At 43.4% G+C, this 16470-nt stretch overlaps 1 protein-coding gene across 18 annotated transcripts in view; it reads right to left on the bottom strand.

Moving 5' to 3' along the window:
- Positions 1–16470, bottom strand: part of neb (nebulin) — a 330990-nt gene that overhangs the window by 95286 nt on the left and 219234 nt on the right. For 17 of the 18 annotated variants that reach the window (XM_070875301.1, XM_070875303.1, XM_070875304.1 and 14 more), the window contains 7 exons: positions 12091–12195; positions 10030–10134; positions 9269–9373; positions 9069–9173; positions 3846–3950; positions 2273–2377; positions 1075–1179 (listed from right to left, as the gene is read on the bottom strand). The exons of the other annotated variant lie outside the window; for it this stretch is intronic. In XM_070875301.1, coding sequence (XP_070731402.1) covers positions 1075–1179; positions 2273–2377; positions 3846–3950; positions 9069–9173; positions 9269–9373; positions 10030–10134; positions 12091–12195 — 735 coding nt within the window. The remainder of the gene's footprint in view (positions 1–1074; positions 1180–2272; positions 2378–3845; positions 3951–9068; positions 9174–9268; positions 9374–10029; positions 10135–12090; positions 12196–16470) is intronic. 18 annotated transcript variants of the gene reach the window in all.

Below are 16470 nucleotides of genomic sequence, written 5' to 3'. Positions count from 1 at the left end.
GTATAATTTCTTTAAATGCATGAAGAATTATGGGCTAAATGATACACTTTACCTTTTCTTTTACTTCTTTCCTCAGACACAGTGTGGATAATATCGACCATAATCCCATCACTTATTCTAGTTTTAGCACAGAATTGTGTAGAAGTTTAGGAAGAAGTGATTTAATAAAAATGGAATGAACTGTGGTGAGGAAACAGATTTGTTTCCATCTGAGAGGAGGGAAAAGTCCCACATATTTCTTTACCACTTTTTTCACCCTACGATAACCTCTTGGTTCCTCTGTGCAGCAGTTTAAGAAAATCACAATGGAAAAAGAATATGGTAAGTAAAGACACAAATATAACCCATGATCAGTGTAAAAACTTAAAGGTATCTCCCACTGGTTATTTGAGTCATCTGATCCATAAAGGTATTTAAAAAAAACTTTTATCATAACTACTCTTCAGTGAAGACTTCAGGGTCAACATTATTGAAGAAAATCAATAAACTATCATCAATCACCAGACTGCCAGAAGAATTAATGGCACGTTAAATGGATACTGGTGAAAAATCTTGATTGGCTCTCATTTGCAGAATTTTGATTGAAATAATCGGAATCTAATCTCGGCATTTTCTATTTTGTTTCTCAACGAAAGTGATTTCAAAAAGAAATAACTTGGATAACAGATTTACTTTTCGTATATTTTGGGGGACAAAAAATTGTAGGTCGGGGGTGTCCAAGTTTAATGTCTTCATGGGCTGTACGGTGTGTACCAAAGAGCCTTGGGAATCATGTATAAAGTTTAAAGCCATGGTCCCACATCCAATCTGATCCGAACAGATCTTGGTGCTTTGATATGGAATATATCCACCAATCAGGCGACAGTGCTAAGAGCAGCTCTTTCAAAATCTCCAGGGTCACAAAACTCAAAACAGGACACACCAGCAAATAAGAGGCATCAGTGCAGCTGGGACTGAATTGTCTGGGCTTCCAGGATTTTTACATTAGGGCTTGGAGGCCGCATGTGGCCCCAGGGTCATATGTTGGACACCCCTGGCATAGAACAATATTAGCTCTACCCCAATTGCACAAACCTCATCTAAAATTGCAGTTGCCTCCTTAGCATGCCTGATGTGCGGAGTATCTGCGGTATATTTGAAGTTGTTTCTGAACTTTGCAACTGATTCCCGATATTTGTTCTGTAAGAAAAAAGTATATTATATGAATGTAACCTGTACAGCAAAACATCCATAATAGACGAATAATAGAATAAAAGATCTATTTTATTCTTTGTCATATAATTTGTAAATCAGCAAGTATTTTGTGTTTGGAATCATCGAAAGTATGTGTGCTCCTTTTGAGGATATCTTAGGTTTTTGGTTTTGCTATGCTCAGCTTAGACCACAACCAGCGATACTTGAAGCTCAGCACAGCTCACTGACTAAAGAGGCCACAGGGCCTGGCCAAAGAAGTGGTGTTTGTAACTTGCCGCGTGTGTACAGGTTTACAGTGTTACTCCAAGTTCTCCTGTTCACTCAGTTGGTCAATTTGCTGCAAAATCTGAACTAAGACATGTAGAATAAGAAAATCCCAGGTTTGATCCCTGGTCTATGTTGAGATAGCTGAACTCAGCTGGCGAAGCCCTTGGCTGGTTGGGTGGGATGGGGGAGATAGTCAAAGATCTCACACCTGAATGCTATCGAGTAACTCCTGTACGGAACAGAAACAGGTAATTCAGCCCAACTGGTCCATGTTCCACATGAGCCTCCACCCGCCCCTCTTCCTCTAACCCTATCAGCATAAGCTTCTATTCCTTCCTCACTCAAGTGCTCCTCTAGCACCTCCTTAACTGCAGCTACTTGTGGTGTGTGTATATGTGTGTGTGTGTGTGTGTGTGTGTATGTGGGTGTGTGAATATTGGGTCATGCTCCCATAGTTGAATAGCCTGTCAACAATCACTCCCCATATGAGGACACATGGGCATGGAACTGGAGAGAGGTAGCTACCTGTGGAACATGAATCGATGTCTCGAGAAGAGAAGACGAGAAGATTGGAGGGAAGGCGAGAAACGTGTTTTTACATTAAAAGGAGCCCTTATGATCGATAAGGCTGTGAAGGTATTTGTCTGAAGACTGCTGAATATACTTTATGTGTGTGCCACAGTTCACAGAAGCATGTGCTGAAACGTGCAGTTCCAGATAAAGATGAATAGCTGTCTGTTTTATCACATCGTCATCAAGTTACCACCTTGCTCATGTAAACAGGCTACACAGCAAAGGCGGTGGCCCCTACCTGGCTGTAGAGCTCCTTGTTCTGCCCGGCCAGCTTCAAATCAGGAGTGTCCCACGCGTAGCACCCGATCCCTCTCAACCATTCCAAGTCCTCTTTGTATTTAACCTAGTTAAGAAGTCATCATTTTTACTGCAAGTGTCAGATCTTGCACACAGTACGGCACATCAAAGAAACATTCACAACTGCTCTCTATCAAAGAATTTATTCTAGTACTTTAAATACTGATCATTCACAAGGAAGCCTGTTAAAGATAAAGCATTGTACAGGACCGGAAAACAACATCGAGGTCCCTCCGACTGCTCCCAAAAGCTGTGAAACTCTTTGTCCGAGAAATGGGTCGGTGCAGGACCCATTTCTCGAGCATGGGTGGGTGTGGGCGAGGGCGTGTGTATGTGATATCCACACAGTCAAAAAGCATGTTTAGGCTCACACCCGAGTAATATTCTCTTGAGTGAGGTAGTAAAAGTCAGCAGGCACCCAGGAATCTAATACCCAGCAAGAAATCAAAAAGCTCAGGAGAGGAGGGAAAGAAGAGATTTGGGGTGATTTATAAATTATAAAAAAATAAGATTCCTACTTACGATGTTTTAGAAAACATCATCGATCATCAAGGATGTCTAAAAAGCCACTTACAACTTTGTGAGGCATATATTGGGTGGAAATTCAAAACATAGGCCACAATTTTGAGGTTTAGACCCGCCGAGAGCAGGGAGTTGGGGGGAGAGGGGGGGCGGATGGGGGGGCAGGTGCCCGGGTTTCCCTGCACGCTGAGTTTAACTCCTCAGCGTGTGTGTGACGTCACGGGCAGAAATCAGTCTGATTGGCAGGCTGGCTTCGAGTCGGGCAGGGAATGCTGGACAAGCGGCCGCAACCCCAGCGAGCCCCGAGCCAAAGGCGGGGGGGGGGGATTCCGTTCCCCTACTCCGGGAGGGGCAACCTCGGGAAAGGGGCTGCGATCACCGACCGGGGGGGGAGGAGGTGGGGGCCCAATCCCGCAGGGGAGGGGAAGGGGGGGCTGATGGTGGGGGAGCTTTGGAGACTGGGAGGAAGCAGTCCTGCTCCTCCCAGCCCACAAGGATTGCTCCCTGAGGCAGCACTCGCCTCGCTGCAAATGCTCAGACCCAAGGCCCAACATCCCCAGCCGACCACAGTTAAATCTGAGGCTTCCAGCCCTATTGTAATATTTAAAGTGCCAACCCGCCTCCTGGGAGCTGGATAGCTGCCCACATCCCTGGTCCCACCCCCTTAAAACAGAAAGTGGGCGGGTTGGGGTCGGGATTCAGATTTGTAACACTTGAACCATCCACCCGAACACAACCCACCTGTTTTTTGGAGTTAAAATTCCTCCATAGTATCCAATTACATTCGACAGCCCATATGTTAAGCTCACTCATCTGAAAGTTGTCTTTATTTAATTACTCTGTTTTAGAATTAAATTGTCACTTAAAGCATTACCTCTTCATGTGATCCACATGTGTAACAGCAATGTCACTAATTAAAACAGCCAGCTTTGCTGTAGTCATTATATTTTTCTATTAAAATCAACTAAAAGGTGACAAATTCGAAGACTCACATCGCTGACAGCATTAGTCACCATGCGGTGGTGGAAGTGCTCAGGTAAATCGGCGATTGATCGCCACAGTCCCAACTGTTGGATGTACTTCTCCCTGTATTTGACCTAGGACCAGAATTTTAAGAAAATGTCATTAACCAGAAAAGAGAAAATTGATACGAAGCAAGCAGCACTGGGTTATTGAAGGATTTCTGACGATCCTAATTGCACCTGCGTTCATAGAAACATAGAAACATAGAAAATAGGTGCAGGAGTAGGCCATTCGGCCTTTCGAACCTGCACCATCATTCAATAAGATCATGGCTGATCATTCATCTCAGTACCCCTTTCCTGCTTTCTCTCCATACCCCTTGATCCCTTTAGCCATCAGGGCCATATCTAACTCCCTCTTGAATATATCCAATGAACTGGCATCAACAACTCTCTGCGGAAGGGAATTCCACAGGTTAACAACTCTCTGAGTGAAGAAGTTTCTCCTCATCTCAGTCCTAAATGGCTTACCCCTTATCCTTAGACTGTGTCCTCTGGTTCTGGACTTCCCCAACATCGGGAACATTCTTCCTGCAGCTAACCTGTCCAATCCCGTCAGATTTTTATATGTTTCTATGAGATTCCCTCTCATCCTTCTAAACTCCAGTGACTACAGGCCCAGTCGATCCAGTCTCTCCTCATATGTCAGTCCTGCCATCCCGGGAATCAGTCAGGTGAACCTTCGCTGCACTCCCTCAATAGCAAGAATGTCCTTCCTCAGATTAGCAGACCAAACCTGAACACAATATTCCAGGTGAGGCCTCACCAAGGCCCTGTACAACTGCAGTAAGACCTCCCTGCTCCTATACTTAAATCCCCTAGCTATGAAGGCCAACATACCATTTGCTGCCTTCACCGCCTGCTGTACCTGCATGCCAACTTTCAATGACTGATGTACCATAACACTCAGGTCTCGTTGCACCTCCCCTTTTCCTAATCTGCCGCCATTCAGATAATATTCTGCCTTCGTGTTTTTGCCCCTAAAGTGGATAACCTCACATTTATCCACATTATACTGCATCTGCCATGCATTTGTCGACTCACCTAACCTGTCCAATTCACTCTGCAGCCTCTTAGCATCCTCCTCACAGCTCACTCTGACACCCAGCTCAGTGTCATCTGCAAACTTGGAGATATTATACTCAATTCCTTCATCCAAATCATTAATGTATATTGTAAATAGCTGGGGTCCCAGCACTGAGCCCTGCGGCACTCCACTAGTCACTGCCTGTCATTCTGAAAAGGGCCCGTTTATCCCGACTCTCTGCTTCCTATCTGCCAACCAGTTCTCTATCCATGTCAGTACATTACCCCCAATACCACGTGCTTTCATTTTGCACACCAATCTCTTGTGTGGGACCTTGTCAAAAGACTTTTGAAAGTCCAAATACACCACATCCACTGGTTTTCCCTTGTCCACTCTACTAGTTACATCCTCAAAAAATTCTAGAAGATTTGTAAAGCATGATTTCCCTTTCATAAATCCATGCTGACTTGGATTGATCCTGTCACTGCTTTCCAAATGCGCTGCTATTGCATCCTTAATAATTGATTCCAACATTTTCGCCAATACTGATGTTAGGCTAACCAATCTGTAATTAACCATTTTCCCTCTCCCTCCCTTTTTAAAAAGTGGTGTTACATTAGCTACCTTCCAGTCCATAGGAACTGATGCAGAGTTGATAGATTGTTGGAAAATGATCACCAATGCATCCACTATTTCTAGGGCCACTTCCTTAAGTACTCTGGGATGCAGACTATCAGGCCCCGGGGATTTATCGGCCTTCAATCCCATCAATTTCCCTAACACAATTTCCCGCTTAATAAGGATATCCTTCAGTTCCTCCTTCTCACTAGACCCTCGGTCCCCTAGGATTTCCAGAAGGTTAATTGAGTCTTCCTTCGTGAAGACAGAACCAAAGTATTTGTTCAACTAGTCTGCCATTTTTTTGTTCCCCCATTATATATTCACCTGAATCTGACTGCAAGGGACCCACGTTTGTCTTCACTAATCTTTTTCTCTTCACATATGTATAGAAGCTTTTGCAGTCAGTTTTTATGTTCCCAGCAAGCTTCCTCTCATACTCTATTTCCCCCCTCCTAATTAAACCCTTTGTCCTCCTCTGCAGAATTCTAAATTTCTCCCAGTCCTCAAGTTTGTTGCTTTTTCTGGCCAATTTATATGCCTCTTCCTTGGGTTTAACACTATCCTTAATTCCCCTTGTTAGCCACAGTTGAACCACCTTCCCAGTTTTATTTTTACTCCAGACAGGGATGTAGAATTGTTGAAGTTCATTCATGTGATCTTTAAATGTTTGCCATTGCCTAGCCACCGTCAACCCTTTAAGTATCATTTGCCAGTCTATTCTAGCCAATTCACGTCGCATACCATCAAAGTTACCTTTCTTTAAGTTCAGGACCCTTGTCTCTGAATTAACTGTGTCACTCTCTATCTTAATAAAGAATTCTACCATATTATGGTCATTCTTCCCCAAGGGCCCTTGCACAACAAGATTGCTAATTAGTCCTTTCTCATTACATTCCCATTGTCCATGAATGCCTGTTGATCCCTGAAACATAGAAACATAGAAAATAGGTGCAGGTGTAGGCCATTCGGCCCTTCGAGCCTGCACCACCATTCAATAAGATCATGGCTGATCATTCATCTCAGTACCCCTTTCCTGCTTTCTCTCCATACCCCTTGATCTCTTTAGCCGTAAAGGCCATATCTAACTCCCTCTTGAATATATCTAACGGACTGGCATCAACAACTCTCTGCGATAGAGAATTCCACAGGTTAACAACTCTGAGTGAAGAAGTTTCTCTTCATCTCAATCCTAAATGGCTTACCCCTTATCCTTAGACTGTGACCCCTGGTTCTGGACTTCCCCAACATCGGGAATATTCTTCCGGCATCTAACCTGTCCAGTCCCGTCAGAATTTTATTTGTTTCAATGAGATCCCCTCTCATTCTTCTAAACTCCAGTGAATACAGGCCCAGTCGATCCAGTCTCTCGTCATATGTCAATCCTGTCATCCCAGGAATCAGTCTGGTGAACCTTCCCTGCACTCCCTCAATAGCAAGAACGTCCTTCCTCAGATTAAAAGACCAAAACTGAACACAATATTCCAGGTGAGGCCTCACCAAGGCCCTGTACAACTGCAGTAAGACCTCCCTGCTTCTATACCTCCCTGCTCCTAAGCAGTGTCATTTGAAGAATTCCACTCTACACTTTGAGAATTTACACCCCGTCAGTGTGCACAGAACATGTAATGTGAAGGAGTAGGATATAGGAAAATACAATGTAACTTGACTCTGACAAATCACGCTTATAACAATAATCCCTTTTTAAACAACCCAACGGGAAGACCTGATTTTTTTCGACAAACACTGTAGGAACCACCGGAAAACAACAGTGAAATTCAAGCTGAGGCTAATTGAAAGATAACTGATTGGTGGTGCGAATCCCACATGAGGTGTATATTCGTTGCCTGATAAGACGACCCACCATTGGCTCACAAACTGCAACAAAGCAACGGGCAAAAAGAGGGCAAATGCAACGAGGTAAAAAGCACGAGGCAACTACAGCCAGGCAACCTGCATAAAGATGGCAAGTTAAGAAATCTTCCCTGTCTTTTTCTGTTAACTGCTTAGAGGCATAGAATATAAGAGCAGGGAGGTTATACTTGAACTGTATAAAACACTGGTTAGGCCACAGCTGGAGTACTGCATGCAGTTCTGGTCACCACATTACAGGCAAGACGTGACTGCGCTAGAGAGGGTACAGATGAGATTTACCAGGATGTTGCCAGGACTGGAAAATTTTAGCTATGAGGAAAGATTGGATAGGCAGGGGTTTTCTTTGGAACAGAGGAGGCTGAGGGGAGACCTAACTGAGGTGTATAAAATTATGAAGGGCGTAGCTAGAGTGGATAGGAAGGACCTATTTCCCTTAGCAGAGGGGTCAACAACCAGGGGGCATAGATTTAAAGTAATTGGTAGAAGAATTAGAGGGGAGTTGAGGAGAACTTTTTTCACCCAGAGGGTGGTGGGGGTCTGGAACTCACTGCTTGAAAGGATGGTAGAGGCAGAAACCCTCACCACATTTAAATGTGCTTGGATATGCATTTGAAGTTTCGTAACCTACAAGGCTACAGACCAAGAGCTGGAAAGAGGGATTAGGCTGGATAGTTCTTCTTTGGCTGACACAGGCTCGATGGGCTGAATGGCCTCCTTCTGTACCTTGCACTCCGGGCAATATCGCCCCGGGATTGTGGCTGTACTGACTGCTTTCCCCTGCCGGTCTCAGCACAGGAGAGTAAATTTTGGAAACGGGAGACTACGGGGACATTGCACACTCGGTGACGTCACCAAGTGGGTGGTGCTAGCGAGCGCAGTGCAAACAATCAGCATCGCTGCTAAACCTTCACTGAAGTTCGCGGCAGCAGCTGACAGCATGGCACTCGGGCGGCTGGTATTTAGCGGCCTCTTAGCGCCCCTCTCTAGCCCTAATGGTGGCGCTAAACAACCCAATTTCTCCCCTTTGGGTTTTTAAAGGTGGAGGGAGAATTAGCAAGATTGAGGTGTTTTGGGGATGGAGTTCCAGAAAGTACTGCGGAGGACACTAAAGGCTCTGCCATCAATGGAGGGCAAAATGCGGGGGAAATGCACAAAATAAAACTGTTAAAAACAAGTATATTGAAACTCCCTCATAGCTGTCATAAGTCTAAGTTCAGTCCAAATATCCCTCAATGGGGAAATGAAAGTTGGGCTATAAATACCCCCCTATAGTCATGCCAACAGAACGGAAAATCAGGTACGGAGTGTAATGGCCAACCGATTGTTTACCAGCAGATTTGCAACCCCAGTGTTGAGTGCCTGCTGCAATATGCCAAACATGCTGCTGGCTTGCATCCACAGTTCTCCTTATGGTGCACTCCGGACCTCAGCCATACCATCGATGGCGATAACAAGCCGCACTCCCGATCTCAGCCATACCATCGATGGCGATAACAAGCTGCGGATGCCCATTTGTCCATGGGGAAGAGGCAAAATCAGAAAAGTCACCGTGAGCAACTCTCTCTTAGGGGCTGTTTATCTGGAAGAAGGTCATTATTCTCTCTAACATACTGATTCAATATGGATTATAAATTTTCAAAGATTTCAGCCACTCAAAAGTAAATACCATGTACCTCACTGATATCGTCTGTGACTCTTCGATGGTAGGTAATGTTCAGGGCGTCTTTCACTGTACGGTAGTGACCTTTTGCGTGTTCAAAGGCTTCCTTGTACCGTAACTATTAAAAGCAAAGAGAATGTATTCAAAACATGAAAAATCACAGATGCCTATGAAAATCCCTTTACACTAAAAAAGTTGAAATTCAATACATACATCACTGGCAATAAGGTAAGCTTTCTTCGACCCCAGCAGAGTTGGCGAGTCTGGGATGGACGTGTATTTGGTCTTCATCTTCTCGTACTGCTCCTTGTACTTTTTCTAACACAAGTAGAAAAAGGTGCATTAGAATAAATACTATTCTAACCCTTCACACAATTAATATACCTCATCCTGCAATTCAAGTCACACTGCTAAGTGATATTCATAGCACATGCACCATTAAAATTTCTCAGCCTACTATTTTAATGAAAGCATAAGGCGACTTATTTTTTCAATTTGTTAACAGCCCTGTTAAACATAAGAAATAGGAACAGGAGTAGGCCATACGGCCCCTTGGGCCTGCTCCGCCATTTAATAAGATCATGGCTTATCCGATCATGGACTCAGCTCCACTTCCCTGCCCGCTCCCCATAACCCCTTATCCCCTTATCATCTAAGAAACTGTCTATTTCTGTCTTAAATTTATTTAATGTCCCAGCTTCCACAGTTCTCTGAGGCAGCAAATTCCACAGATTTACAACCCTCTAAGAGAAAAAATTTCTCCTCACCTCAGTTCTAAAGTAGCAGACAGAAAGATTTCATGCAAACACATTAAGTACTTCGTTCACTAATTTTTCTGTACATTTACTTGATTTGTTAAGGTAAGTAACTTACTTTCTTAAAGTGTATATTTAAAAATGCAACAGCAAATTCCTTACTATTACTTTTCCACCAAGCATTACAGATAACCTTTTACCTGTGTCCTGAACTCTTACCTCACTGGCAAAGTGTTTGACGTGCTTGGCATGATCCAGAGCTGTACTATGTGTATGAGGAATGTAATGTGGCCTTTCCTTTGTAGCTAACTCGACATACAGGTACTGAAGGAGGAGAAAAGAAATTAGAATGAATAAGGGATGCAGCAATAGACAGTACTTAGCAGGTCTCACTATACCGTATATTATATCAAACTAGCACAGCAACACTGTTGATCCATACAGGTAAACACTACAGTTTTTGAGTTCCTCATCATCTTAGTCACTGATGCGTCTGCTTCTTTGAGTTGATAAATATAAATTCTTATCTATTTCTGACTGGATCACGGATTCAATACAATCGGTGATAGTCAACATGTGGATGAACAGCAGCTCTTTAAAGCAGCTTGGCTCCTAACATTTGATTTGTTGGGGCCAACTCTCTCAGTGGTGAATTCTAAGTTTTAAGGGATACTATAAAATGAATTTCAAAACTGAGAACTTGTCACATTTGACCAGTACAAATTCTAAAGTAGAACTACTACCTTTGGCTAACAAAAGTATGGTATGGGTCCCATAGCTGGCTATTTCTGGCCAAGTGACCACAATCTTGGTCCAGTGACTAAAATATTTTTGTTGAAATGACTGTCCACTCTTTGAAAAAATGAAGCTTAAAGCCTGAACTGAAATGCGCTATTAGATACTCTACCTTTCAAACATTCATCCTTATGCTTAGCCTTGTGAATGTAGATCTAGAGCTGGAACTATCAAAGAGGGTTAGCTTTGAGTCTCAACAGCACAGCAAGCGTTTTTGATTTCTATATGTATCCTGATAGCCTCCGATCCATTCCAAACCAAATAATTATCTCGCTCATTTTAAAGCAATTATTCATCTCTTTCATTGGGAATTTGTTCTAAATGTCCCCTATTGTGTGAGAAATAAACTTTATACCACTTCTAGTCCTTCAGGACCTGTGCAGTCTACATCATATAACCTTTACAGCTGGATCATTTATTCTTCGCAACAGATTAAAGGTCTAGATCATGTTCCCTCTCAATGTTCTTTTCTCCGAAGAAAATTCAGTTCTGTGAATTTCTCTTGATGACTTTGCTAGCTTAGCAGAGTAAACTGGTAGTTGTGTTCTTAATCATCTTTATTGCTCTTCTCTGAACTTTCTCCAATGTGTCCTTGTGTTTTTAAAGAAAGGGTATGCAAAATTGCACACATACCTGGCATCACCAGTGACAGGTATAAGATTAGAATGTTCCCCGACAGTGCTCAAAGGGAGCACGTGTCAGAGATAGCAGTTCAAGACTGTTGGTGCAGATTTTTCAAAACCCACTCCATTTGTGGGCTGCCCCCAATGGAAGCAAGAGATCGATTAATTTATCCTCGTCAACTGGCCTTGAGATGGATCGCAATATTTGATAGCTTTGTTGTAAATTGTCAGTAAACACACCCAGATCCTTTTCAGTGCAATCCTTTCATCATGTAAATATAATTGCTGATTCCTATTCCAAAATGCAATATTATACATTTGGTCCTGCTCCCTTACCACTGAGATAGATATTCCACTCCCATTCAAAGCTTTGTCTAGCAACGCTGCACACTATTCAAGCATAAGGCCCATCACCACCTTCTCAGGGCAACTACTGATGGGCAAACCAGCACCCCACATCCATGGGGCAAGTAAACAAAACACAATTCAGATCTCTTGAAACTCAATCAACTGTAAGCAATTTGAATGTCATTTGAACATGAAAATTGAACTCAGGGTACCCTGACTGCTCGCCAATAGGATCTACCTGACACCAGAGGAACAATTTGTATCATGTAAATTCTAGTTTTTTTCCCTTCAGTTTTTGAGAAAATTGCTCATTTTAAAGCATTTTTCATCATCGTCATAGGCAATCCCTCGAATCGAGGATGCCTTACTTCCACGTCAAAAAGTTCACAGGTATTTCAATGAAGGACCTAAAATTCCAGGTCCCGAACTAAATCTTGAAGGGTGGGAGATGCCTGTGCGTGCATTTTTAAGGTGAGAAGCACTCACTTTCATTTAGCAACATATCTGGCCTCACCTGGCTTTGTATCTCTTGACCATATTTGGCTCGGTTGAGATCCACAGTGTCAAGCATTGTTGTGTACTTTTTCTTGACTTCATTCCCTTGGGCACGGTATACCAGCTAAAATTAACAAGAAATGTATGAATGTGCTATGAGCATCAAATATCTTATTAACAGGTGCTACTTGTTATGTTTTATCCATATTCAGATACATGATTAACTGGGTGCTAATTATGTACCAAAAGCCATCACCATGCTTCAAGAGTCTCTAAAACCAGCTAAATCCACACCGAGAGTCTACTTTTGCTCAATATATAGTGCACACGCTTTTCAAATTGCTGGGACAATTGGAGCTTTCAAGACTGAGATCGATGGATTTTTGTTAGGTAAGGGTATGAGGGATATGGAGCTAAGGCATGTAAATGGAACTGAGATAGAGAAATGCCATGAGCGAATTGAATGATGGAGCAGGCTTGAGGGGCTGAATGGCTTACTGCTGTTCCTATGTTCCGATAGGGACATATCCCATTTACTTAAGTGCACAGAGCTCACATGCAGGTTGGCAACAGCTAAGTTTTAGGGATTCTCAAATGGGCACAGGAGTACTGCTGGAGTAAAACTATGCCATTTACCAGCACTGAGCACGTAAGCCACTCACTGCTTATCCAGGTAGGATCAGCCAACACATTAGGGTATTAGCAATGCAGGGTTATTGGGAAGCAAGTGGGAAGCAATGACAGGTCTGCCCCTGCAAGCCCCAGTAGTGAGCCAGGCTAGATTGTCATCATCAAGACTGGCCTGCAGTGCAGTGGAGCTCTTTGGCTTAGGTATTGGATTGACAAGTCTGCCACAAAAAGTTGACTTGGTTCCAATATTCCATCAGCAAGCATGTCACATTCGAGCTAACTCGACCCCGAGGAGAGTGCTCTTATATCCCTTCCTCAAGGTGAACAGGCACTAGTTGATCAATATAAAGCTCACAAAAACAGATTTGAGCCCCTGCTAAAGGGACAGCAGATAATGGAAGACCCTCAGAAGCAGCACGACCGACCATAAAATGTGAGTGCATATCTCTATCTTTCTCACCATAGCATGGACACACCCCGTGGAAAACTGGTTCCTGAAGGTGGAAGTACAGAGATTCAGCAACAACTTCTTACCTCTGTACACCCAATCAGGATAGCTACTAAATCCCAAATCTTCATCCATCATCGTAGGCAGTCCCTCGAAATCGAGGAAGACTTGCTTCCACTCCAAAAGTGAGTTCTTAGGTGATTGTACAGTCCAATACGGGAATTACAGTCTCTGTCACAGTAGGGCAGATAGTCGTTGTAGGAAAGGGAGGGTGGGGAGTCTGGTTTGCCGCAGGCTCTTTCCGCTGTCTCCGCTTGGTTTCTGCAAGCTCTCAGCAACGAAACTTGAGGTGCTCAGCGCACTCCCGGATACTCTTCCTCCACTTAGGGCGGTCTTGGGCCAGGGATTCCCAGGTGCCGGTGGGGATGTTGCACTTTATCAAGGAGGCTTTGAAGGTGTCCTTGAAATGTTTCCTCTGCCCACCTGAACATGAGGTTTCATACTCAACCTCCAAGTGTCAGCTTCAGTAGCTATCATGCCAAGCCTCAAAACACCTGTATAGCAACTTTCACACATGGTGGAAGGACCCACGTAGGACAGCTTGTGATGTGCCAGCCACCTTGATGTTCTCTGCATTTAATTGCAATGCTGAGTGCCATGGTTACACATCACCAACTGACCAATACAAGTCTTTTTGTAGAAGCTTTGACAAAAAAAGATGTGCCCATTGTAAGGTAGAACAGTCTTCTTGGGTTCTGAGAAACATTTTTCATTTTTTGCCACAAATCTACCTCACAGTTTGGGACTGGGCCTCACAGATGGACTGAAGGAACCTTTCCGTTTATTCCCTAGAATTTCAGATGAATCTCTGGAATTCGGCATCTTTTTCCTGATGTAACATAATATCTTCACACATAGTAAAAGGCAACGACATTTATATATGCTCATATATACGTGTCAGCCGTGGGTAGCACTCTTGCCTCTGAGTCATAAGAACATAAGCACATAAGGACATAAGAATTAGGAACAGGAGTAGGCCATCTAGCCCCTCGAGCCTGCTCCGCCATTCAACAAGATCATGGCTGATCTGGCCGTGGACTCAGCTCCACTTACCCGCCCGCTCCCCGTAACCCTTAATTCCCTTATTGGTTAAAAATCTATCTATCTGTGATTTGACTACATTCAATGAGCTAACCTCAACTGCTTCCTTGGGCAGAGAATTCCACAGATTCACAACCCTCTGGGAGAAGAAATTCCTTCTCAACTCGGTTTTAAATTGGCTCCCCCGTATTTTGAAGCTGTGCCCCCTAGTTCTAGTCTCCCCGCCCAGTGGAAACAACCTCTCTGCCTCTATCTTGTCTATCCCTTTCATTATTTTAAATGTTTCTATAAGATCACCCCTCATCCTTCTGAACTCCAACGAGTAAAGACCCAGTCTACTCAATCTATCATCATAAGGTAACCCCCTCATCTCCGGAATCAGCCTAGTGAATCGTCTCTGTACCCCCTCCAAAGCTAGTATATCCTTCCTTAAGTAAGGTGACCAAAACTGCACGCAGTACTCCAGGTGCGGCCTCATTAATACCCTATACAGTTGCAGCAGGACCTCCCTGCTTTTGTACTCCATCCCTCTCGCAATGAAGGCCAACATTCCATTCGCCTTCCTGATTACCTGCTGCACCTGCAAACTAACTTTTTAGGATTCATGCACAAGGACCCCCAGATCCCTCTGCACCGCAGCATGTTGTAATTTCTCCCATTCAAATAATATTCCATTTTACTGTTTTTTTTTTCAAGGTGGATGACCTCACACTTTCCGACATTGTATTCCATCTGCCAAACCTTAGCCCATTCGCTTAACCTATCCAAATCTCTTTGCAGCCTTTCTGTGTCCTCTACACAACCCGCTTTCCCACTAATCTTTGTGTCATCTGCAAATTTTGTTACACTACACTCTGTCCCCTCTTCCAGGTCATCTATGTATATTGTAAACAGTTGTGGTCCCAGCACCGATCCCTGTGGCACACCACTAACCACCGATTTCCAACCCGAAAAGGACCCATTTATCCCCACTCTCTGCTTTCTGTGAGCCAGCCAATTCTCTATCAATGCTAATACACTTCCTCTGACTCCGCGTACCTTTATCTTCTGCAGTAACCTTTTGTGTGGCACCTTATCGAATGCCTTTTGGAAATCTAAATACACCACATCCATCGGGACACCTCTATCCACCATGCTCATTATATCCTCAAAGAATTCCAGGAAAATTAGTTAAACATGATTTCCACTTCATGAATCCATGTTGCATCTGCTTGATTGCACTATTCCTATCTAGATGTCCCGCTATTTCTTCCTTAATGATAGCTTCAAGCATTTTCCCCACTACAGATGTTAAACTAACCGGCCTATAGTTACCTGCTTTTTGTCTGCCCCCTTTTTTAAACAGAGGCGTTACATTAGCTGCTTTCCAATCTGCTGGTACCTCCCCAGAGTCCAGAGAATTTTGGTAGATTATAACGAATGCATCTGCTATAACTTTTAATACCCTGGGATGCATTTCATCAGGACCAGGGGACTTGTCTACCTTGAGTCCCATTAGCCTGTCCAGCACTAACCCCCCAGTGATAATGATTAATCTCAAGGTCCTCCCTTCCCACAATCCCGTGACCAGCAATTTTTGGCATGGTTTTTGTGTCTTCCACTGTGAAGACCGAAGCAAAATAATTGTTTAAGGTCTCAGCCATTTCCACATTTCCCATTATTAAATCCCCCTTCTCATCTTCTAAGGGACCAACATTTACTTTAGTCACTCTTTTCCGTTTTATATATCTGTAAAAGCTTTTACTATCTGTTTTTATGTTTTGCGCAAGTTTACTTTCGTAATCTATCTTTCCTTTCTTTATTGCTTTCTTAGTCATTCTTTGCTGTCGTTTAAAATTTTCCCAATCTGCTAGTTTCCCACTAACCTTGGCCACCTTATACGCATTGGTTTTTAATTTGATACTCTCCTTTATTTCCTTGGTTATCCATGGCTGGTTATCTCTTCTCTTACCGCCCTTCTTTTTCACTGGAATATATTTTTGTAGAGCACTATGAAAGAGCTCCTTAAAAGTCCTGCACTGTTCCTCAATTGTGCCACCATTTTGTCTGCGTTTCCAGTCTACTTCAGCCAACTCTGCCCTCATCCCACTGTAGTCCCCTTTGTTTAAGCATAGTATGCTCGTTTGAGATACTACTTCCTCACCCTCAATCTGTATTACAAATTCAACCATACTGTGATCACTCATTCCGAGAGGATCTTTTACTCGGAGATCGTTTATT

Source organism: Pristiophorus japonicus, chromosome 3 (assembly GCF_044704955.1).
Source record: "Pristiophorus japonicus isolate sPriJap1 chromosome 3, sPriJap1.hap1, whole genome shotgun sequence".
Lineage (NCBI taxonomy): Eukaryota > Metazoa > Chordata > Chondrichthyes > Pristiophoridae > Pristiophorus > Pristiophorus japonicus.
This window is presented reverse-complemented; position numbering and strand designations above follow the sequence as displayed.